The sequence below is a fragment of the Lissotriton vulgaris genome, unplaced genomic scaffold (assembly GCF_964263255.1).
Source record: "Lissotriton vulgaris unplaced genomic scaffold, aLisVul1.2 SCAFFOLD_1452, whole genome shotgun sequence".
Taxonomy (NCBI): domain Eukaryota; kingdom Metazoa; phylum Chordata; class Amphibia; order Caudata; family Salamandridae; genus Lissotriton; species Lissotriton vulgaris.
The window spans coordinates 469,791-493,233 of NW_028241677.1; the positions used below are offsets into that span (position 1 = coordinate 469,791).

Here is a 23,443-nt window from a genome sequence, read left to right on the forward strand (position 1 = left end):
TTTCAACCAGGGGATTTGGAGTGCATTGTCCCTTAGCAGACAATCTTTTCCAATTTCCCTGGTTAATTCAGCCTCTGGGTTGGTCCATATTCTAATCCAAGCAGTGATAGGCCTAATCTTCACCTCGTCCGAGATGTATCCCATCCTCAATTCTTGGTGTACAATGACTGGGGGGTAGATTGTGGAATTTTGAGGATTCTACAGAAGAACTGGTCTTCTTCAATTTGTAGTTTTGTCGGGTCCTTGACTCCCCACACCTCAGCTCCATATACTGCTTTTGACGTGGTGATCGAACCATAGAGGGTCATTATTTGTTCAGGACACCACCGGCCAAGGCATAAAGAGGCCTCATATGCCAGTTCACAGCATTCTGAAGTCCAACAAGCAGTGGCGAGCACTGTAAGGGGCATGAGGGGAGTGTGAATCTGGCACTGGTGGGCAGAGATGAGCTGGCTTTCATGGGCAGCGTCTGAAGGTGGCATTGGTGGATAGTGTGAGGTGCCAGAAACAGTGGACACTTTAAAAGTTAGTACAAGTGAGCTCTCTCTTCCACACTCTAGCTTGCTGTCTGTTACCATATTTTTTTCTGCCACACTCTCAACATCTCTTTGTAATAACCTCCTCAAAAAAATCCAACACCCAGCAATTTCTTAAATGATAATGATAAATAATTCAAACGTATTGCTTTATTAACCTTCCTGCTTCCTCAAGTTTGCTTAAAAATGCATCATTTGTCCACTCTTTTTTTCAAAATTTTCTCAGGGGAAGATCTCCCTGTAGATTTTTTGGGCTCTATCACTACGCTCGCTCACCATAGCGCAGTACCACAATAATTTTACACCTCACCACTTTCAAATGTCACCAGCCACCACTGGAGACGAAAGTCTAATTTTATAACTTTCAATATTCACAAAGGGCATTTAGAGTAATAAAGTTAGAATTTTGTCTCAGTTAAACTTAAGACTAAAACTGTAGTTAAACTGAGACAAAAGTCTAACTTTACTACTTGTAAATTGCCCTTTGTGAATACTGGAACACGTAAATTTAGACATTCGTCTTAGTTTACCTTTGTCAATCTGACCCAATTATTTTTCATTTTACAGTTTATAGGCAGAAAATCATTCAGGACTCCGTATAATATAATTAATGGTATTGTGACTTCTTTTTCAGTCCAACACTAAACAATCACCACAGATAGTGATAAGGCTTCAGAAACCATGTCTGCCACCAAATGATAAACATACCTTGGGAGTGCTACGCTATTTTATTGCTAACATGTTTGGTTGGGCTGATAGGACTTTTTTAATTGGCCGAGCTGATGCACACTGTGGCAACAGATGTGTCAACAATGTTCAGAGCACCCTCACTGTTCGGCAGCACAATGCTCTAAGGATAGCGATGTGCGACTGTTAAACCACTGTTGCTTGTTTCTGCCCAAACAAATCCTGCATGCAAAGCAGACACCTTTCTACCACGGTGAAAGGGTGAATAAGTTGACGCTAGAGTGCCAAAAGAGCACCAGCGGAGGGGAAAAGGCAGGAATGCACAGTTTGCCTTCAATACTGTGCATTCCTGCCATTTAACAGTCATGCAGTGCAGCACTGTGACTTCTTGCACTCTGTGACTTTTTCATACTCAGGCCTCAAAGTTTGTAGTTTTAGCACCATCGTGACAGGGTTAGGGTTCAGGACCCTATGTTGGAAAGAAGTGTGACCTTGATCCGGCACGGCTAGGACAGGTGATAATGGTTAGCACATGTATGTTAACAACATTTTGAGCTGGTTGTTGATCACATGCTCGGGTGGGTGTTGACTCCGGGTAGCCATAGCCACAGTCATGTCCCAGGCGTCAACGACCCCAACATTGAGGCCCTCGAACACGTGCTTCGTGATGAGGTACTGGACGTAGCCGTGGAAGTCACTGTTGGTCTCCGCGTCGGTATGAAGCTCCCTGGTGTTCCCCGTTTTCACAATGACTTTCGTTTCGGGGCTTCGCCGAAGTAAGCGCTCCACGGCTGAGCGGACTCTGACCACTCGCTTGATGAAGACCTCCAGTGGGAACAGCCGGAAGTGGTGGGCTAGGGTTATGGCGATTACGGTGTAGGAGTTTCCCATCAGCTCGTTGATCTGATCAACGACACATGCAACATTGGGGATGGGGGAAAAAGTCCAGGTGATAAATGGATGTCCATGCTTCTTCCAGAGGATTCTGAGGTTTCTCTCCATGTCCACAGCCAGGTAGTTCCTGAACCATTCACCGCCATTATGGAGGTCGAAAAACCTTAAACCTGAGCAGGGGAACAGAACATTCAAGCATTAAACAAAGGATGGATGAATGACTTTCAATGGCTGTTCTGAATTAACATAACATAACGCGTAATTGTAAAGTGCAAATTCACAGCGACAGGTATGTAGACGCTGAATATCAGATGTTTAGTGCATTAGGTAGCTGGCATGTATATGGGATGACATTTCAATATTAGCTAAATCAAAGCAAGTGCGACCTTCGTTGCCAAGGCCTAGGGTAAGATGAAGATCCATAGACAATGTGTTTTATTTTTAAAGTATTTCAGCCCCCCCCTCGCCCCAAGGTGGTATAGCGATGCTAGACATTAACATACAAATGTAAGGTATTTGCAATACAGACTGCATTACCACCATCAACTTCAGCTTGAAAAATGGGATCAAATCGAAACCAGAAAAGACAAAAGAACTATTGGCAAAGTCTGCAGTGCTCGATTATTGGCCTTTCCAATGGTTCAGACGCATGTGGTTCTGCGCTGGCAAACAAAGCCCTAGTGTGATGATGTAGACATGTGCATGCATTACAATGCATGTAATCAAATCAAATCAAAAATAACTTTATTCAGATTTTTTTAATCAATCCATAAAAGTGCATAGAATAAAAATGTCATATGATAAGAAAATATTTTGTTCTCTTCCATGATACCATACATTACAGCTTAAAAACTCATTCCATATGGTTATTAAAACTAGACCTGGTCGGTAAATTCTGTCCGCTCGCAGAATTTGCGGAATTTGCGGAATTAGGGTAATTTCGCGTTCCGCGGAGAAAGCAGAATCGGCATGTTGTAAGCAAACCTCAGCTAGGCCTACTTAGTGCAAGGGGTTGGCCCTTCTCTGCATGGATTCCTCGGACCATAGGAAGAAGTTGGCAATGAAACTGGAAAATACAAAAGCAAAGTTTATTAATCCTTTAAAGGTGGTACTACAGTCCACACAACACCCTTCAGTATTGTATAGAGTAGCACACCAAACTAAAGCACATGGCCCCTTTTATACACAATGAGGGGGCTCAAAAGGAAGGCGGTACAGAAGACCAGAGCAGTTTCATGACCATACTAGGACATATTGGAAGGCACAATCGATAAGAGGGTGGATTTAACAGTCTTCGGAAACTAGTAAACACATTCCTATCTGGAAGTAACGGCCGTAGACCCTACTGAGCATGTCTGGACATGCTGGAAGCGGGGGCTGCTAAATATAGCCTGTTGCTGGGCAGACTTCAGGCGCAGTTAACAAGAAGGTAGGACAAAGCACACGATGAGCACATGGCGATGTATGGCATACAAAATGGCCACTACAAATACAAAATGGAGTCGGTACTTTTGCTACGATAATGGTCGGACACAGCATGTCTTCTGCTAATGCTTTACCCAATCGCCGTTGATTTACAACGGACGACCCTTTCAGTATTAGCTGAAGACATTCGACTTCCTGGGAAAAGCTAGATACTCATCTCTTATATCAATGACCATCATGCTAGCTATCACTTTATCTAAATCATTCTTCATTTTGACTTCTGCAACATTTCTTTTGGTCGGTATACAAGCAGTAATACACATAAAACATATTATCTACACTGGATACATATACAACAAGTGAAGACTATTGCAATTATTATACATAGAGCAGTCAATACTTTCCAGCCCCAGGCAGCAATTAGAGTCCAAAGCCACCCTGTAAAAGTCCATGTACCATTTTCTGTATGAAAGTCTGCAGCGATTTTATGAAGTTTATTAATCGCTTTATACACTGATGGGGTGTGATCTGGAATAAACATGCAACAACTACTACCTATAACGCGACATGCACTACCTCTATCTGCTAGCATAACATCCAGAACCATTTGGTTCTGTAAAGCCACAATTCTAGCAATTTGCAATTCTTCAGTGAGGTTTCCTAGAGCCGCAGCTGTTTGATCTGTAACAGCTTCTACAACTCTAGTTAATCGTTGCACTTTTCTGCTATTTAATGCAGCACCCACAAAAAAGAACCATCCTAAATTAAAATCTATATATTGTTGTAGACTAGTGTAGTTTGGTCCACGTTATCTATATTCAAGGTTCTCTTATATCTATTTACAGTATTATTGTTGAACAATTTAAGATTTCGATGATACAATGGAGGTGACACATAGCAAATCCCTGTCCAACCAGCTGGCAATCGATAATATCCACGATTCCCACACACAAAATAGGTATTATGCGAAGCTAAAAGGTACTATTATTTAAACCATCTATATTCAACACAGTAATACAGTCGCTGATCCCAACTGGGATATGTCCAATGCTCTGTACACATAGTTCTGCTTGTGTTTGAGTAACAGAAATAACCAAATGTTCAGCATTGAAGGAATCTCTTGTGTTGGTGAAGATATATGGCGTTGAAATATTGTCTGGTCAATATTTCCTCCACTCCTATTTAGTTCCATTCACTTGGGGATACCCATCTTTGTCTTGATGGCACTCTTTATTCAACCGGAAAAGCAGTCTGCCCACTGTAGGCTTCCTAGTCGCAAAAAGCAAAGTATACCAGGCTCGACAAGAGCCATTATGTGATAAAGGGAGAGGTATGAACAGTGTACCTCCTTTCTTTTGGTGTGCAAGCATCATCCCACAAATCCAACAGTTTGTGGCATTCGTAGCAATGTGGGTATGATGTAACATCTGAATGAAAGTGTTATTGAGATAAGATTGTCGATGCTTCAATTCTTGATATGGGAGCGTAAAGAAATATTGCTCCTCTGGTGTCGGTGTAGTAACAACAAACAACTCACGAGCAGGAGTTGTCTCCTCAACAGACCATGTTATTGTTGCCGCAATCACCAAGGCAGCAACAAACCCAACACAAAACAAATCTTCCTGAAACTAAAGTAGTTGTCAGAGCTCTTACCCCTGGGTAGCCATTGATTTCTTCACCACGGGCCAAGACGGGTGTCACTACTCTAATGCGTGGCTGACCCCCCATCCCTTGCCACATCGGCTCTCTGTTTCACTGACCCAGGGAATGCTCAGACAACTTTCACAAGCGCTGCAGATTTTTCTCTCGGTCTCAAATTATATCTCGTTGCTCCAGGGACTGTCTGGTCCGGGGAGAACTCCTCAGATCCGTCAGGTGTCACAGCACGGCCTTTCTCCGCAGTCAGAACCTCTCGATGGTCGGTCAACACAGCAGGCTCCACCAAAGTCGGAAGTACTCACCGACAATGGGTACTGTGGATCCAAATTTGTTCAGTTCGTGACTCGAACTGCTGTCCTCGTGGCAAGTAGCACTTGCTCTGGCCCACCCCACCTTGGCTCCAAACTGCTCGATCTCTCGAAGGACTTCAGGAGAACGAAATCACCAGGTCGTAGACTATGACCTTCACCTGTGGATCTATCAGGAAGTGCTTCTCGAACCTGTTGATGAGTAGAAACCAAGTTATCAGTTAACTGTGCTAAATAGTCATTCATTAAGACACAAGTTACATCATACACAGAACTCGGTTTAGGAATTCCCCAGATATTCATGGGCCTACTAAACAGGATCTCATAAGGTGTGAGACCTGTTTGAAAATTAGGCACTGATCTAATAGACAACAATGCCAGTGGCAGTGCATCTGGCCAAGTTAGAGAAGTAGAAGCCTGTATCTTGACTAGTTTCAGCTTCAGAGTAGCATTGTATCTTTACACCAATCCTGCTGATTGTGGGTGGAACACTGCAGGAAACTTTTAGTGATCCCTAATCCTTTCATGACATACTTGATAACGTCCCCTATAAAATGAGGTCCGTTATCACTCCACAAAAATCTACAAACACAATAGCAAGGGAAAAATCCCTTCAAAAGCACCTTTGCCGTAGTAATTGCAGTGTTGTCCTTTGTGGGGTACACCTCAATCCATTTATTGAAGGCACATACCACCACCAAGACATACTTAAGATTATTACAGCGTTCAAGCTGAATATAATCCATCTGCAAAACTTCAAAAGGTGCAGTCGGAGTAGCAAATCCTCCTGCTGGAGTTTGTGTCTCTTTGCCAGGATTAAATTGTAGGCAGAGCATACAGGACTGTACTACTCTCTTAGCTGTGCTAGCAATTTCTGGATGCTCCCAAACTTGTGTAAGCAATTTCACTATTGCTAAAGCTCCAACATGTGCTAGCCCGTGTGCCAGCTGAACCATAGGTTGTACAAAAGCTATAGGCAACTTCCATCTGTCCATCTGTTTGTTTTGCCAACATCCTTCATCATCCAACTCTCCATCCTTGGACCATTGCTCCCGTTCTTTGTCAGAAGCGGTCCTCTGTATTTCTAATACTTCCTTCCTAGCATCGTGCCACCGCTCAGCTTGTGACTTCACTACATACATAGGAGTAGTGTCAGGCTGCATCGCAGTCTCACGTGCCACTCGATCTACAAAAGCATTTCCTTGTCCCACCTTATCAGTCACTCTCTTATGCGTACTACATTTCACTATAGCTATTTTCTTTGGATATGTTAATGCAGTCAGAAGATTATGCACTTGTTCTCCGTGCATTATATGCATCCTGTGTGATATCAGAAAGCCTCTTTCCTTCCAGAGCAGGCCAAAATCATGCGCCACTCCAAAAGCATAGCGGCTATCTGTATAAATGTTCACACACAAGCCTATACTAATCTCACACGCTCGTGTCAAAGCTATTCGTTCCGCTGCTTGAGCTGACTTCTGTGGTATGCGAGCTGTCTCTACTATCGTGTGAAGCGTAGTAATTGCATATGCGGCTGAAGTTGTACCATGCGGTAACTTCAGACAAGACCCATCAACCCACAATTCTCCATCCACATCTGGAAGGGGCGTATCTTGCAAATCAATACGACCCTTTGTCTGTTCCTCAGTCAAGTAAATACAATCATGTGTTTCCTGCACCTCAGGCTGAGTCGTCGGAAATGGCAACAACGTTGCTGGGTTTAGTGTTGCACATCTCTTCAGTCTAATGTGAGGAGCTAACAGCGTCAACTCGTATCCTGTCAGACGAGTGCTAGTTAAGTGCTGCGTCTTTGTTTGATTCAAAAGGGCATCCACAGCATGGGGTACCAGGACCAACAGCTTATGTGATAAGACTATCCCTTCACTCTGGCGTATTGACACAGCTGTTGCTGCAACCGAGCGAAAATAACCAGGCAACGCTCGAGCAACAGGATCAAGTACTGCTGAAAAATATGTACAAGGGCGTTGCTTATCACCATGTGTCTGTACTAAAACTGACAATGCACATCCAGTCCTCTCGTGTACGTACAATGTAAAGAGCTTCGTATAATCTGGAGTACCTAACACTGGTGCTGAACAAATGTAAATGTATATGTAAATGTATATGTATAGGCATTTATATAGCGCACTACTTACCCGTAGGGTCCCAAGGCGCTTCGACCGCTGCGAAACCCTTCCTGGCTTCCCTGGGAGATGGTCCCTTAATGGGTATCTCCAGGGTGAGACCAGGCATCCCCGGCGGTCTGGTGGGGCCGTTAGTGAAGATGAGGCAAGCTAATGCCCAGAGTTGCCGAGTGTGATCGCTGATCAGAGTGGGCACCGAGGTGAGAGAATTATCGAGTCCGCTGACCCTGGTCCAGAAACCTGCCGCGCCGGGAATCGAACCCTGGTCCCGGGCCGTCCTCTGCTCTCGGGTCTGCCGCCTCTAACCAGTAAGCCAAAGGGCTTGTCGTAATTGTCGGAAAGCATTCTCACATTCATCTGTCCAAGGAAGGGGTATTGGAGTATCTTTTGTCAAAAGCGCTAACAAGGCTTTAACAATATATGAAAATCCCAATATCCATTGCCTATAAAAAGAAGTAAGACCTAAAAATGCTTGAACCTCTCTCTGTGTGGAAGGTACTGGTGTGTCTAAAATTGCCTGAATGCGATCTGATGTGAGTGCATGCCCCTTCTTAGACAAAAGGTGACCTAAGTAGGTTACCTTTGGTCTACAACACTGCAGTTTCTTTTTCGAGACTTTGTGGTGATGTGAAGCAAGGAAAAAAAGCAAAGACAGAGTACACTTCTCACATTGTTCAGGGGTATCAGCTGCCAACAAAATATCGGTAAAAATGGGGTGGTGATGGACGGAGCATCTGAATCAATCAAACACTCACACCCAGTCAAAAGATCTGGGTTTAATCCATCACCGTTCTTTAGCCCACTCTGCCACCCCAGTTCAGACATGGCTATATGCAAATCAGTCTGACCCTGTGCCTCATGGGAACAGTCCAGCCCGAACTGCCAAGCCATGTCTTCCCTGGACCGGAAACAAGCTTCCGAGGACCGGTTTCTGCCATTCCAGCCGTCTTCAGCCCGGCTTGCTTGAATCCAGTGGCAAAGTGAGCAAGGGACTCACGTCTGAGCATACCCTGCCACACTTATGGCGGCCAAAAGGTACTCATGAAAAGCTTCCTCGAAACGCGGAAAGAAACCTGAAACTGATTCATCTGTCTTTCGCTTACAAGATGCTAGAATAGTCCAATCAATCTTTTTAGGTGGAATAATCGTTTTTAACTTAGTTAATATTGCACCGGGAAGATCTAGAATCAACTGACATGGCTTTTTCGCTGGTTCCCTGTCCTCATCTTCCCTCTCTATCTCCTTCCATAATGCCCCATAAACTGCGCGATCATCAACTTTGCGCACGGATCTCCACATATCAGGCGGCAATATTAGCCCGAAAAATAAATCAATGTCAGCTAATGTCATGGTACAAGAATTTATGGCTCCCTCAACTTCCTCATAGAAAGCAGCTGGATTTTTACGCAGATCAGGCAATGCAGCTTTAAGTGCTATTCTAGGGAGTATACACCCAATTATAAATAAAATAGCCTTTAGCATCTACAGAAAATTTATCGTCACTTGTACCCATTCCTTTAGGAGGAACATATAAAGGCGCAGCCTCTCGCATAGGCTTTGCGTGCACTATCACGGTCTTATCTGTTTCAAAAATAGTTGATTGTTTCCCGTCGACCAATCCCGTCCGTCCATCTGCTTTAGCTTTCCGTTTCTCCTCCCGTAGACAAAGTGCCTCAGTTCGAAGTTTAAACAGCCGCCTGATCGTATCAGTCACCTGGGGGAGAGTAAAAAGACCTTTACGCAGTTGCTTACAATCGGTTGCTACACCATCAGGTTCGAGAAAGTCAGAAACTTTTTGGAACATTTCAACAACTTCGTCTGCAAAATGCTCAGTAAAATATATCTGCTTTCTATCTTGCCATCCCTTTAAAGTCTCTAAAATACTAGTAACAGTATCCTGAAGTGCCTGTCGGGCAATCTTTCTAATTTCGGCCGCGCGGTAGGCCAACATCATGGATCGCGTATCAGGTTTCGTATTATCCATGCCAGAATTCTCATCTTCGCCAAATGGAGCGGACGGAATGGCATACGGAGGCGGAGGATGATCTAGCAAAGAAAAATCATCTTGTGGTTTATTAAGGACAGGATAAAGAGGTTGTCGAACAGCATTATAGCCAGATATCTGTAATCTGCGCTCCTTCTCCTGTCTCTCTTCCAATTCTTTCGCCTCTTTCTTCCTTAATTCTTGCACTTTTTCATTCACATTCTTCCGTTGTTCTTTCTCAATCAGCGCTTGCTCACGTTTCTCACGCTCACGCACTTTTTTCACCCACATTCGTACACTCTCAAACATGTCTTGTCTAGATTTTCGCTTGAACATACACTGTTCCACATACTCAATCTTTCACATATCAAACGACCCATACTTTGGCCAACGCAACTCAGGATCCTTTCGCGTGTATTTCCTCCACAATGTGCTGTACATTATGGAAGAAAGACCATACTTCAGGTACATGTCTCCATGAGGCGTCCCCTCTGGGGGCGCCGGCTGCGAACCCTCAAGACTTAACCGGTTATTTCCACAAAAGCAGCACATCCTACGAAATGGGCTAAGAGCAGGCATGCCAAAAATAGTGCAAAATATGCAGTATTATAATCAAAGTAGCACTTAAAGTATCTGTAATACGTTGTGCCGTTCAAATCAAAATCGCATTGTAGAGAAAAATCTCCCCATTACCTGCCTATATGTGTTGCAACACATATATTATATTATATTTACACATACACATCATTGACTAGCCATACCAAACCAAAATTGCCACAGCAAGCGTATCCTAAAACTGCCTTGCCAATCCCAGGCTTCCAAAAACCACAGCAAGTACCGTACAACGGTTCTTACCAATCACAGGGCGTCCAGATTCCAACCGCCAAGTTCTAAATTCGACCAAACGGCTACTGCACGGCAAGCCAACAGAAGAGATCTCAGTCGAGGACCGGCACCACCTGGATGGTCAGATTGGAAAGAAAGGAAAAAACGCCTTAGATGCCAAGACTCGGGTCTCTTCTGGCATGCGATCGCGTCCGCAGCGAGATTCCAATCCTTCGTCACGACCACTCCTTTGGACATCCGAGTCGCCGATGAGCCCCACGTGTTGGGCGCCAATTTGTTATAAGCAAACCTCAGCTAGGCCTACTTAGTGCAAGGGGTTCGCCCTTCTCTGCACGGAGTCCTCAGACCATAGGAAGAAGTTGGCAATGAAACTGGAAAATACAAAAGCAAAGTTTATTAAACCTTTAAAGGTGGTACTACAGACCACACAACACCCTTCAGTATTGTATTGAGTAGCACACCAAACTAAAGCACATGGCCCCTTTTATACACAATAAGGGGGCTCATAAGGAAGACGGTACAGAAGACAAGAGCAGTTTCATGACCATACAAGGACATATTGGAAGGCACAATCGATAAGGGGGCGGAGTTAAAAGTCTTCAGAAACTAGTAAACACATTCCTATCTGGAACTAATTAGTAACGGCCGTAGACCCTACTGAGCATGTCTGGACATGCTGGAAGCGGGGGGGGTGTTAATATAGCCTGTTGCTGGGCAGACTTCAGGCGCAGTTAACACAAGGTAGGACACTGCACATGATGAGCACATGGCGATGTATGGCATACAAAATGGCCGCTACAAATACAAAATGGAGTCGGTACGTTTGCTACGATAATGGTCGGACACAGCATGTCTTCTGCTAATGCTTAACCCAATAGCTGTTGATTTACAACAGGCAAAAATTCAGCGATCCGCGGCTTCACTGAATTTTTTTGCTTGTTCACGCTTTCAAAGTGCGTGTTCGCAAGATATTTCTTCCCGAGAAGGAAAACAGTGTTCGTGAACAGGAAAAAAGAATTGCGGACGGGTGGAACAAGCAATTCCGCGTGTTCGCAGAACTTTTCCTTGATTGTAGAGATTTTTTTACCATTTTGCAGAATTTTTTTAGTCGTGCTACGCAAAGCTCCGCGAAATGGTCGATAAACTGATTATCGATGCTCCTGCTGCATACAGTAGATAAACCAGTTATCGATGCACATGCTGTACAAAGACGATAAACCGGTTATCGATGCACCTGCTGTACAAAGACGATAAACCGGTTATTGATGCTCCTGCTACATACAGTCGATAAACCGGATATCGATGAACCTACCGCACACAGTCGATAAAGCAATCAGTTTTATCTCCAAAGAGGCCTTGACCCTGGGACTCAGGGAGGGCGCTGGACCCACAATAACCATGCAGCTGTTCAGAAGATGAATGAGTCATAAAGGTGCACTTAAATGTTATTTTTATCTTGTCACATTTGCTGTATTTCAAAGCCAGAGGTCAAAGGCCAGGCTGTGTCTTCTGACAAATTGCTGCATCTTTTCACATGTAGATAAGTGTTTACTTTTCTTTCTCTGACTGTGAAGTTGGAGCATTTTTTAAAGTGAATTATGTGACAGTCTTGCAGGGTGCAGAGAGTGTGAAAAGAAAGGCGGTTCTAAGTCTTTTTTTTGTAACATAACAAAATGTAAATACCCGTAAACAAACAGTACAAACATGTCAAAAGTTATCAGCAGTCAGGAAAACATAAACAAAGCACATTTATTTGTGTGGTGGAAACAAAGATTACAGGTGAACCAAAGCAAACCTAGCCATTTTAGTTGGTGAAGCGCAATGTGCACTGAGACCCGATCTCCACACATTACCTTTGTGCGCTGTAAAGCTTTGTCGGTAAAACATGCAGAAGGTTGTAACTGCGGAGGTTTAAACCCCAGCTGGATTACAAGGGGACACATCCAGACACTGACCTACTATAGATTGAAAGGGAGCATTGCAATGCAACTCAAAATAAAACCTGCTCGTCCATTCATCGGACACTACATTCACTCGTTTGAGATTATAGGTGAAAGTTCAGTATCGACTGCATCAGCGATTGCGTGTTGCCTACAATCACAGTACATAACTGCTTAAAATAGGTAGGTACTGCCATGTACTGAACACCTGCACTGCTTTCTTTTGTGATGGAGAGTACCAGCCCTACTCAGCAGAGGTGCAATGCTTTTAATTAGAGAGTACCAGCACTTCTCAGCAAAGCTGCATGCTTTTAATTGGAGAGTACTGGGAATTCTCAGCAGAGGGGCAATGCTTTTAATTGGAGAGTACCGGCACTTCTCAGCAGAGGCCCGATGCTTTTAATTGGAGAGTACCCGCACTTCTCAGCAGAGGTGCATGCTTTTAACTAGAGAGTACCGGCCCTTCTCAGCAGAGGTGCAATGCTTTTAATTAGAGAGTACCCGCACTTCTCAGCAGAGGTGCATGCTTTTAATTAGAGAGTACCGGCCCTTCTCAGCAGAGGTACAATGCTTTTAATCGGAAAGTACCGGCCCTTCTCAGCAGAGGTGCAATGCGTTTAATTGGAGAATACCTGCACTTCTCAGCAGAGGGGCAATGCTTTTGATTGGAGAGTACCGGCCCTTCTCAGCATTGGTGCAATGCTTTTAATAGGAAAGTACCAGCACTTCTCAGCAGAGGGGCATGCTTTTAATTGGAGAGTACCCCCCCTTCTCAGCAGTGGTGCAATGCTTTTAATAGGAAAGTACCAGCAATTCTCAGCAGAGGTGCATGCTTTTAATTGGAGAGTACCAGCACTTCTCAGCAGAGGTGCATGCTTTTAATTGGAGAGTACCGGCACATTTCAGTAGAGGTGCATGCTTTTATTTGGAGAGTACCAGCACTTCTCTGCAGAGGTGCAATGCTTTTAATTGGAGAGTACTGGGAATTCTCAGCAGAGGGGCAATGCTTTTAATTGGAGAGTACCGGCACTTCTCAGCAGAGGTGCAATGCTTTTAATTGGAGAGTACCCGCACTTCTCAGCAGAGGTGCATGCTTTTAATTGGAGAGTACCCCCCCCTTCTCAGCAGTGGTGCAATGCTTTTAATAGGAAAGTACCAGCAATTCTCAGCAGAGGTGCATGCTTTTAATTGGAGAGTACCAGCACTTCTCAGCAGAGGTGCATGCTTTTAATTGGAGAGTACCGGCCCTTCTCAACAGTGGTGCAATGCTTTCAATTGGAGAGTCCCAGCTCTTCTCAGCAGAGGTGCATGCTTTTAATTGGAGAGTAAAGGCACTTTTCAGTAGAGGTGCATGCTTTTAATTGGAGAGTACTGGGAATTCTCAGCAGAGGGGCAATGCTTTTAATTGGAGAGTACCGGCACTTCTCAGCAGAGGGGCAATGCTTTTAATTAGAGAGTACCGGCCCTTCTCAGCAGAGGTACAATGCTTTTAATTGGAAAGTACCTGCCCTTCTCAGCAGAGGTGCAATGCGTTTAATTGGAGAGTACCTGCACTTCTCAGCAGAGGGGCAATGCTTTTGATTGGAGAGTACCGGCCCTTCTCAGCATTGGTGCAATGCTTTTAATAGGAAAGTACCAGCACTTCTCAGCAGAGGGGCATGCTTTTAATTGGAGAGTACCCCCCCTTCTCAGCAGTGGTGCAATGCTTTTAATAGGAAAGTACCAGCAATTCTCAGCAGAGGTGCATGCTTTTAATTGGAGAGTACCAGCACTTCTCAGCAGAGGTGCATGCTTTTAATTGGAGAGTACCGGCACATTTCAGTAGAGGTGCATGCTTTTATTTGGAGAGTACCAGCACTTCTCTGCAGAGGTGCAATGCTTTTAATTGGAGAGTACTGGGAATTCTCAGCAGAGGGGCAATGCTTTTAATTGGAGAGTACCGGCACTTCTCAGCAGAGGTGCAATGCTTTTAATTGGAGAGTACCCGCACTTCTCAGCAGAGGTGCATGCTTTTAATTGGAGAGTACCCCCCCCTTCTCAGCAGTGGTGCAATGCTTTTAATAGGAAAGTACCAGCAATTCTCAGCAGAGGTGCATGCTTTTAATTGGAGAGTACCAGCACTTCTCAGCAGAGGTGCATGCTTTTAATTGGAGAGTACCGGCCCTTCTCAACAGTGGTGCAATGCTTTCAATTGGAGAGTCCCAGCTCTTCTCAGCAGAGGTGCATGCTTTTAATTGGAGAGTACCAGCCCTTCTCAGCAGTGGAGCAATTATTTTAATTGGAGAGTACCGGCCCTTCTCAACAGTGGTGCATGCTTTAATTGGAGAGTCCCAGCTCTTCTCAGCAGAGGTGCATGCTTTTAATTGGAGAGTAAAGGCACTTTTCAGTAGAGGTGCATGCTTTTAATTGGAGAGTAAAGGCACTTTTCAGTAGAGGTGCATGCTTTTAATTGGAGAGTACTGGGAATTCTCAGCAGAGGGGCAATGCTTTTAATTGGAGAGTACCGGCACTTCTCAGCAGAGGTGCAATGCTTTCAATTGGAGAGTCCCAGCCCTTCTCAGCAGAGGTGCATGCTTTTAATTGGAGAGTAAAGGCACTTTTCAGTAGAGGTGCATGCTTTTATTTGGAGAGTACCAGCACTTCTCAGCAGAGGTGCAATGCTTTTAATTGGAGAGTACCAGCCCTTCTCAGCAGAGGTGCATGCTTTTAATTGGAGATTACCGGCACTTCTCAGCAGAGGTGAAATGCTTTTAATTGGAGAGTACCCGCCCTTCTCAGTAGAGGTGCAATGCTTTTAATTGGAGAGTACCGGCACTACTCAACAGAGGTGCATGCTTTTAATTGGAGAGTCCCAGCTCTTCTCAGCAGAGGTGCATGCTTTTATTTGGAGTTCTAGCACTTATCAGAATCAAGAAAGTACTCTGGTATAGAGGGCTAGCACTTGTTATGTTATGTTATGTTAACTGGATTTATTACGCGCGCAGCTGCCCCAGCAAAGGGGCGTCCTGGCGCGAGGACAAAAGCCAGGGGACCGGACAAAAGAAAACACAACAACAACAGAACTAAGGTGCCAAGGGGAAAAGGAAGGTCTTTACCGCCTTCCTAAAAGCAAGGAGCCCCTCGATGGCCCGGATATGGACAGGCAAGGAATTCCATAGCTTAGCAGCAAGGACTTGGAAGGAACGTCCGCCAGCCCTGGATCTCTTGAAGCGGGGAATTGTGGCAAGATGGAGAGCAGAGGACCTCAGAGTGCGAGTAGGCACATAGGGAGAGATAAGTTGCTGGAGAATAGGAGGGGAAGAGAATTTAAGGATTTTAAAAGTCAAGATCAAAGTTTTAAATTTAATTCTCTGTGCCACTGGGAGCCAATGGAGGTTATAGATAGTTCTCCTGGCTGAGCAAAATTTAGGCAAGCCAACCAGAGCCCTGGCGGCAGCGTTCTGAACGCGTTGGAGGCGGGAGAGCTCAGCCTGGTTGACTCCTAGAAAAAGGGAGCTGGCGTAGTCCAATTTGGACAAGATCATGGCTTGCACGATAAGTTGGCGGGTGGGAGCGTCAAAAAATTTAAAGGTGGACCGAAGCTGACGCAAAATCCCAAAGCAAGATGCAGCAGTCTTTTTAGTATGGGTGGAAAAACTCAGCTGGGAGTCAAACCACACCCCGAGATTTTTTACTTCGGTAACGGGGGTAGGAGTGGAGCCGAGCTCTTGAGGCCACCAGCTATCGCCCCACAGATAAATTTGTTTTCCCACAATGAGCACCTCGGTTTTCTTAGCGTTCAATTGCAGGAAATTGTCATTCATCCACTGGGCCACGGATATAAGTCCCTCGCGGAACTTGGCTGCCTCGAGATCGGAAGCCCCACTAAGTGCAACCGCCAGCTGAGTGTCGTCTGCGTAGGACACGATGGAAAGGTTCCCACGCATGGCGACATCAGCTAGCGGCTGGACATAAAGATTAAATAAGGTGGGGCTTAAAGCCGATCCCTGTGGAACTCCCTGGGCAATCACATGTGGTTTGGATTCGAAGGGGGGAGTAGTGACCCTGAAGGAGCGATCAGATAGAAAAGATCTGAACCAATCAAGAGCCAACTTGTCCACCCCAGCCTCAACCAGACGTTGGAGTAGGATGTCATGGGAGACAGTGTCGAAGGCGGCACTTAGATCGAGAAGCACAAGTGCCGCCGTGTGACCAGAATCCACCAACATGCGAAGGTGTTCAGCCATGTACAGGAGCGCAGTCTCAGTACTGTGACCGGGCCTAAAGCCATTCTGCGTAGGATCTAAAATGTTCGCAGAATGGAGATGGTTTGCAAGAATGGTATTGACATGAGCCTCAGTCAATTTGGCAGCCCACGGGAGGAGCGAAATGGGACGGTAGTTTTCTGCTTTTTGGGGTCCAGAGCAGGTTTCTTCAGAATAGGGACCACCTGCGCCTGTTTCCAGGCAAGGGGTACCGAACCCGAAGTCAGGGACAGATTGATGAGTTCACGAAGAGGAGGGAGGCAAAAGGAAGGGGAATCTCTGAATTGTGCAGGCCGCAGGGGGTCTTTTGGAGAGCCTGATTTCACTCTGATAACAAGTTTATCAAACTCCTCCATGGAAAGCTCTGAGAGATGGGATAGTGACATAGAGATTTTAGAAGTAGCTATGGTACTCTGTCGAGGGTCAGTAGGATTGGGAAAGGCGCGATAAATACCTTCCACTTTGTCAACAAAAAAAGTGGCCAAATCCTCGCAATGGGAGGAAGAGCAGATCACAGTGGTAGAGGTTCTGCAGGTGGCAAGGTCTTTCAATGCTTTAAAGATAAGTTTGCTAGGGTTGTTGCTAGCATTAAACTCACGAGAGAAGTGGGAGGCTCGGGCCCTACAAATAGCTCTGTGATATTTCTTGGTGGTGGCACGGTACAAGGCTTTCTTGACCGGATCATATGACTTGCGCCACTGTCTTTCGGCTTGTTTACACGATTTTTTTTGTAGCCGAAGAGTGTCATCATACCAGGGGCTGGAATGAGTGCGCTGTTGTTTGGACAGGGTGAGAGGGATAAGCTTGTCTAGCGCATTGGTAAGCCAGCTACAATAAAAGTTGTAACCGGATTCCACATCTGTAAAAGGGGCCAAAGGGACTTCGTCTAGCAGCTGATGAAAATCATTAAGTTTTAACTTTTTCCAGGGGCGCCTGAGAATGGCGGGAGTAGAGGCGATTGCAGGAAGATCCTCAAGTAACAGATGGCATTCAATTAGGTGGTGGTCTGTCCAGGCCATAGATCTAGGGGGCAATACTTTGGCCGATGTTATGGAGGTAAAAAAAGGATCAAGGATATGACCACCAATGTGCGTATTATGTTGAACTAATTGAAAAAGTTGGAGAGCCTCCAAGTCAGCACATGTACTGCTGGCCGCCGAGGGACAAAGAGAGTCAAAATGCAGATTGAGGTCCCCAATAATATTAAAATGAGCAGTTTTCAGGGCCAAGGAACTAACCACATCGGGAAGGGCAGCTCTGAAGGCAGCATCGGGGCCAGGAGGCCGGTAAATAAGTAGGCCGGAAAAAGAAAAATGAGGATTGACAGAAACTGAAAAGTAAGCGCTTTCGCATCCTGCAATATCCATAGCCTTCCATGTGCATGGATATATAGTTTTAATAGCGGCAGCGATGCCGCCCCCTCTAGAGTCACGATTGAGGGTATAGATAGTATACTCTGAGGGGAGTGCAGAATTAATAGCAACTGATGCATCGTTATGGAGCCATGTTTCGGACATAAAAAGAATGTCAGGGGACTCATCAAGTAGATCATGGATATCAAGGTGGTGTTTAACCAATGATCTAACGTTAAGATGATAGACCTTAAAGGTTGTAGGCTCTGATGACACGCAGGGGGCTGGACAGAGAGTAGTGATAGGGGTAGGTGGTGGAAGCGTAAAAGAACAATCAGGACATCTGAAGGGGCCATGCAAGGGATAAATAGAATGGGACAAACAAGGGGCGGGGGTAGAGCGGAAAAGATATAGGTCGGATCTAGAGTACATGGCAGCAGCAGAACTGAGCGGAACAGCTATACACACCGACCAAGTGCTGAGCCCTGCCCTAGCGCTTCCTCAGCGCTGACGGGCGCAGACGGGCAGGACTCTGGCGAGACTCAGGCGCAGAGAGGGCGCGACCCGCTGCGCGTCAACGCTGCGCGCTAGAGCAGAGCTTAAGTAGGGCGGGCGGAGGAGGGCCGCAAGGCTAGAGCGCTCGGTCCGGCGTCTCTAGGACGGCGCGTCCTCACCCAAGATGGCGCCTATGCAAATAACGGCGAGCTAAGAACCCACAGAAACCCAGACCCGCTAAGTAGCGGTGCGGGAGCCAATTATGTGCAGTGAGGGCCAGGAGTCCCTATTAAAATCAGGGTAAAGTAAAACACAATGAACAAAAATAGAATAAATGCGGTGATTAAAAAGCGCGAAGCGCTAAGCAGCGATGTGTTGCAGCGTCAGGGTCTCAGCCACGCTGTTCGTCCAGAATGATTCTAGCAGGCCAGGTAACAATTAGCCTTAAGTAGGGCGGGCGGAGGAGGGCCGCAAGGCTAGAGCGCTCGGTCCGGCGTCTCTAGGACGGCGCGTCCTCACCCAAGATGGCGCCTATGCAAATAACGGCGAGCTAAGAACCCACGGAAACCCAGACCCGCTAAGTAGCGGTGTGGGAGCCAATTATGTGCAGTGAGGGCCAGGAGTCCCTATTAAAATCAGGGTAAAGTAAAACACAATGAACAAAAATAGAATAAATGCGGTGATTAAAAGCGCGAAGCGCTAAGCAGCGATGTGTTGCAGCGTCAGGGTCTCAGCCACGCTGTTCGTCCAGAATGATTCTAGCAGGCCAGGTAACAATTAGCCTTAAGTAGGGCGGGCGGAGGAGGGCCGCAAGGCTAGAGCGCTCGGTCCGGCGTCTCTAGGACGGCGCGTCCTCACCCAAGATGGCGCCTATGCAAATAACGGCGAGCTAAGAACCCACGGAAACCCAGACCCGCTAAGTAGCGGTGCGGGAGCCAATTATGTGCAGTGAGGGCCAAGTGTAATGTATTAATTTTAAAGTGTTGTTATTACCCAATTGAATAGTGCTCAATTTTGTCCTAAAAAAGATATAAGGCTGAGTCGTCGGAGCCAGCATTTAAAATTTTGAAATGCAGGTTACAATAGAGATCATCAGTGAATGATTAATTTACTAAACCAATATGAATTTACACATTGGTTATCAATCCACTTGTTATTTCTTTCTGCCTGTTATTTTTGTTAGCTTTGCATTCAGTAACATAGTTTACTGAAAAGCGCTTCAATATCCTTAAAATGCTTTACAAATTAAAGTCCCACTGTGCAGGCAAACAGGTACAACAGTGTAGTGGGGGCTGTATTAAGCATGCTGTTCTTTTCTAATTGCAAATTTGTCTGTTCTTTGTAGAACAAACCTGAGCATCAGACTGCAGTGACACGTCTAGTTCACTAGAAAACAATGGAAACCAATGACCCAGGCCTGAGAAATTATCGCTTACATGAATTCTCCATATCACATAAACCTTAAAATTGTAAAGCGCTCTGAAATCCTTTGGGATCAAGTTTGTGTTATATAAAACTTTATAAAGAAATAAATACCATGCCACATAATTTCACTGCATAAATCCACTCCAACCCACACAATTCTACAACTAACAATTACAATCCAACTCACATATTACCACTTCACACTACACACATACACTACATTACTCATGGGTAAAACACATTGTCATTTACAATACATATAGCTCTAACTCAAGCAAATGCAAGACCTATTGTTGTTTTGTGTTGCTATAGCTTCCCTAAGTATGAAGGGGATGCCCAGATGTGGGTCCCATGCTGGTTACACCACCAGAATAAAAGCCATCCTGGTTGATATGGGGTGTTACCCCCAAACCGGTCTCAAGATTCTTGTTTTCCAGTCCAAGGATGACATGGCTGTCCAGTTCGAAGGGGGAGCAGGGTCAAGACTAATTTGCATATAGCTGGGTCCAAACTGGGGTGGCTTGGTGAGCAAAAGAACAATGGATTAAACCCGGATCTGTGACTGGGGGTGAATGTTTGCGTTGTCAGCATTCTGTCCATCATCATTTTGTAATAAGAATGACTGTGATGAGAGGTGGAGGATTCCTTATGACCCTTGACCTTTCAGACAGTGAGATCTAATGACTCATTGAGAACAATGACTGTGATGCGAAGTGGAGGATTCCGTGCGACCCTATGACCTTTCCAGACAGGACTGCAGTGACGGACGACTGTATTGAGTGATGGAGGATTCAGAGTCAAGCTATGAACTATGACCTTTCAGGCAGAAAACTGCAGCGATTCACTTTAGACTGGGATGAGAACATATGAGTCTTCCTACCGCAATCTATACAACTCCAAAACCTCAACTTTTGTGTTACAAAGACTAATTTTATAAAGAGCTAACCTCTCATCTTTCTGTTGTAAGAGCCAACCCCTCCCCTTCCTGCTGCAAGAGCCGGCCCCCCTTCTTCCTGCTGTAAGAACCAGCCCCTCCCCTTACTTCTATAAGAGCCAGCCACCCCCCGTCCTGCTGTGAGAACTGGCCTTCCCCTTCCTGCTGTAAGAGCCAGTCCCTCCCCTTCCTGCTGTGAGAGCCAGTCCCTCCCCTTCTTGCTGTAAGAGCCAGCCTCCCTCCTGTTGTAAGAGCCTAACACTTCCCTTCCTGGAATAAGAGCCAGTCCCTCACTTTCCTGTTGTAAGAGCAGCCCCTCCCCTTCCTACTGTAAGAGCTAGCACCTCTCCTTCTTGCTGTAAGAGCCAGCCGCCCTCCCGTTGTAAGAGCCTGCCCCTTCCCTTCCTGGTATAAGAGCCAGCCCCTCACTTTCCTGTTGTAAGAGCAGCCCATCCACTTCCTGCTGTAAGAGCTAGCCCCTTCCCTTCCTGCTGTAAGAGCCAATCCCTCCCCTTCTTGCTTTAAGAGCCTGCCCCCTCCTGTTGTAAGAGCCTACCCATTCCCTTCCTGCTATAAGAGACTGCCCCTCCCCTTCCTGCTGTAAGAGCCAGTCCCTCCCTTTCCTGCTGTAAGAGCTAGCCCCTCCCCTTCCTGCTGTAAGAGCCAGTCCCTCCCTTTCCTGCTGGAAGAGCTAGCCCCTCCCATCCTTGCTGTAAGAGCTAGCCCCTCCCCTTCCTGCTGTAAGAGCCAGCCACTTTCTGCTGTGAAAGCTAGCCCCTCCCCTTCCTGCTATAACGCCCTGTTAAAGCTTTGGCCAATCGCTGCTCATCCTCAGATCCTGCACTTTATCCCTTTGTAGGTGCAGCTTCCTGAGCACAGAACTCTTTATAACATCTGAGGAGTGGACGAGGCTTCTGCTGAACCTTTCAGTTTCAAGCTGGTGACCATTCTTCATATTTCCTACCACAAGGTGGCGCTATAAGTGGGGGTCACATACTGGCCAACATTATACGAACAAGGAGAAGGGATTTCAGGGTTCAACATGATATGAAGCTTAATGATGTCACCACGTAAATATTAAAGAAACACTGAGGCCGTCATCGTGAGTGGGCATGAAAATGGCACGGAGCTTCCCAACCGGGGGCGTCAGTAACTCAAAGGGTGGGGAAAGTATGGGCCACTGCAAGTTGGACCCTGAAGGTACCTTTAAAAATGAGGTATTACAGTAAGAAGCAGTACTTCTGGGTACCATTACCTGGTAATTACTTCCTCCAGATTTTCACGAGTTGCTGACATTGCTCCACCCCGCACAGGCATGTGAAAATTGTTTGGAAGAAAAGCTGAAATCCGTACAGGGTAGGGCTGCGTCTGAAGCAGTGGACTACTGCCTGAATGGGTAGGGTTAGCCAGCACAGGAGGCACACTTCTAGGTCCTTCTGATGCACACCACTCACCTTGCCACCAACAGTCATGAAGGACAGAGGCATGCCACTTACCTCATCACCACAAGTCACAGTAGAGGTATGCCACTCACCTCGCCACCACAAGTCACGACAGACAGAGGCACGCCATCACAATTCGCGATAGACAGAGGCACGCCACTCACCTTGCCACCACAAGTCGCAATAGACAGGTGAACACAACTCACCTAGTTAACACAAGTAGCCATAGACCGAGGCACACCACTCACCTCGCAACCACAAGTCATGATAGACACAGGCACGCCACTCACCTCGCCACCACCGGTCCCGATAGACAGAGGCACACCACTCACCTCGCCACCATAAGTAGCCATAGACAGACGCAGGCCACTCATTCCAACACCAGTCGCGAGGGACAGAGGCACAACATTCACATCACCACCACAAGTAGAGATAGACATAGGCACACCACTCACCTTGCCAGCACCAGTCCCGATAGACAGAGGCACACCACTCACCTCACGACCACAAGTAGCGATAGACAGATCCACACCACTCACCTTGCCACCAACAGTCACGAGGGACAGAGGCATGCCACTCACCTCATCACCACAAGTCACAGTAGAGGTAAGCCACTCACCTCGCCACCACCAGTCATGACAGACAGAGGCACGCCATCACAATTCGCGATAGACAGAGGCACGCCACTCACCTTGCATATAACTCACCTAGTTAATACAAGTTGCCATAGACCGAGGCACACCCCTCACCTCGCAACCACAAATCATGATAGACACAGGCACGCCACTCACCTCGCCACCACCGATCCTAATAGACAGAGGCACACCACTCACCTTGCCACGACAAGTAGTGATAGGCAGACGCAGGCCACTTATTGCACCACCACCAGTCACTAGGGACAGAGGCACATCATTCACCTCACCACCACAAGTAGCGATAGACATAGGCACACCACTCACCTTGCACCACCGGTCCCGATAGACAGAGGCACACCACTAACCTCACCACCACAAGTAGCGATAGACAGATCCACACCACTCACCTTGCCACCAACAGTCACGAGGTACAGAGGCATGCCACTCACCTCGTAACCACAAGTCGCAATAGAGGTATGCCACTCACCTTGCC

General features: G+C 46.2%; 1 protein-coding gene across 1 annotated transcript in view; it reads right to left on the bottom strand.

The window, feature by feature from the left end:
- Positions 1–1,607: 1,607 nt before the first annotated feature.
- LOC147670591 (NXPE family member 1-like) overlaps positions 1,608–23,443 on the bottom strand; it is a 138,371-nt gene continuing 116,535 nt past the window's right edge. Inside the window, exon 6 of the mRNA XM_086948144.1 lies at positions 1,608–2,287. Within this exon, the coding sequence (XP_086804270.1) occupies positions 1,749–2,287 (539 nt within the window). The 3' untranslated portion in view covers positions 1,608–1,748. The remainder of the gene's footprint in view (positions 2,288–23,443) is intronic.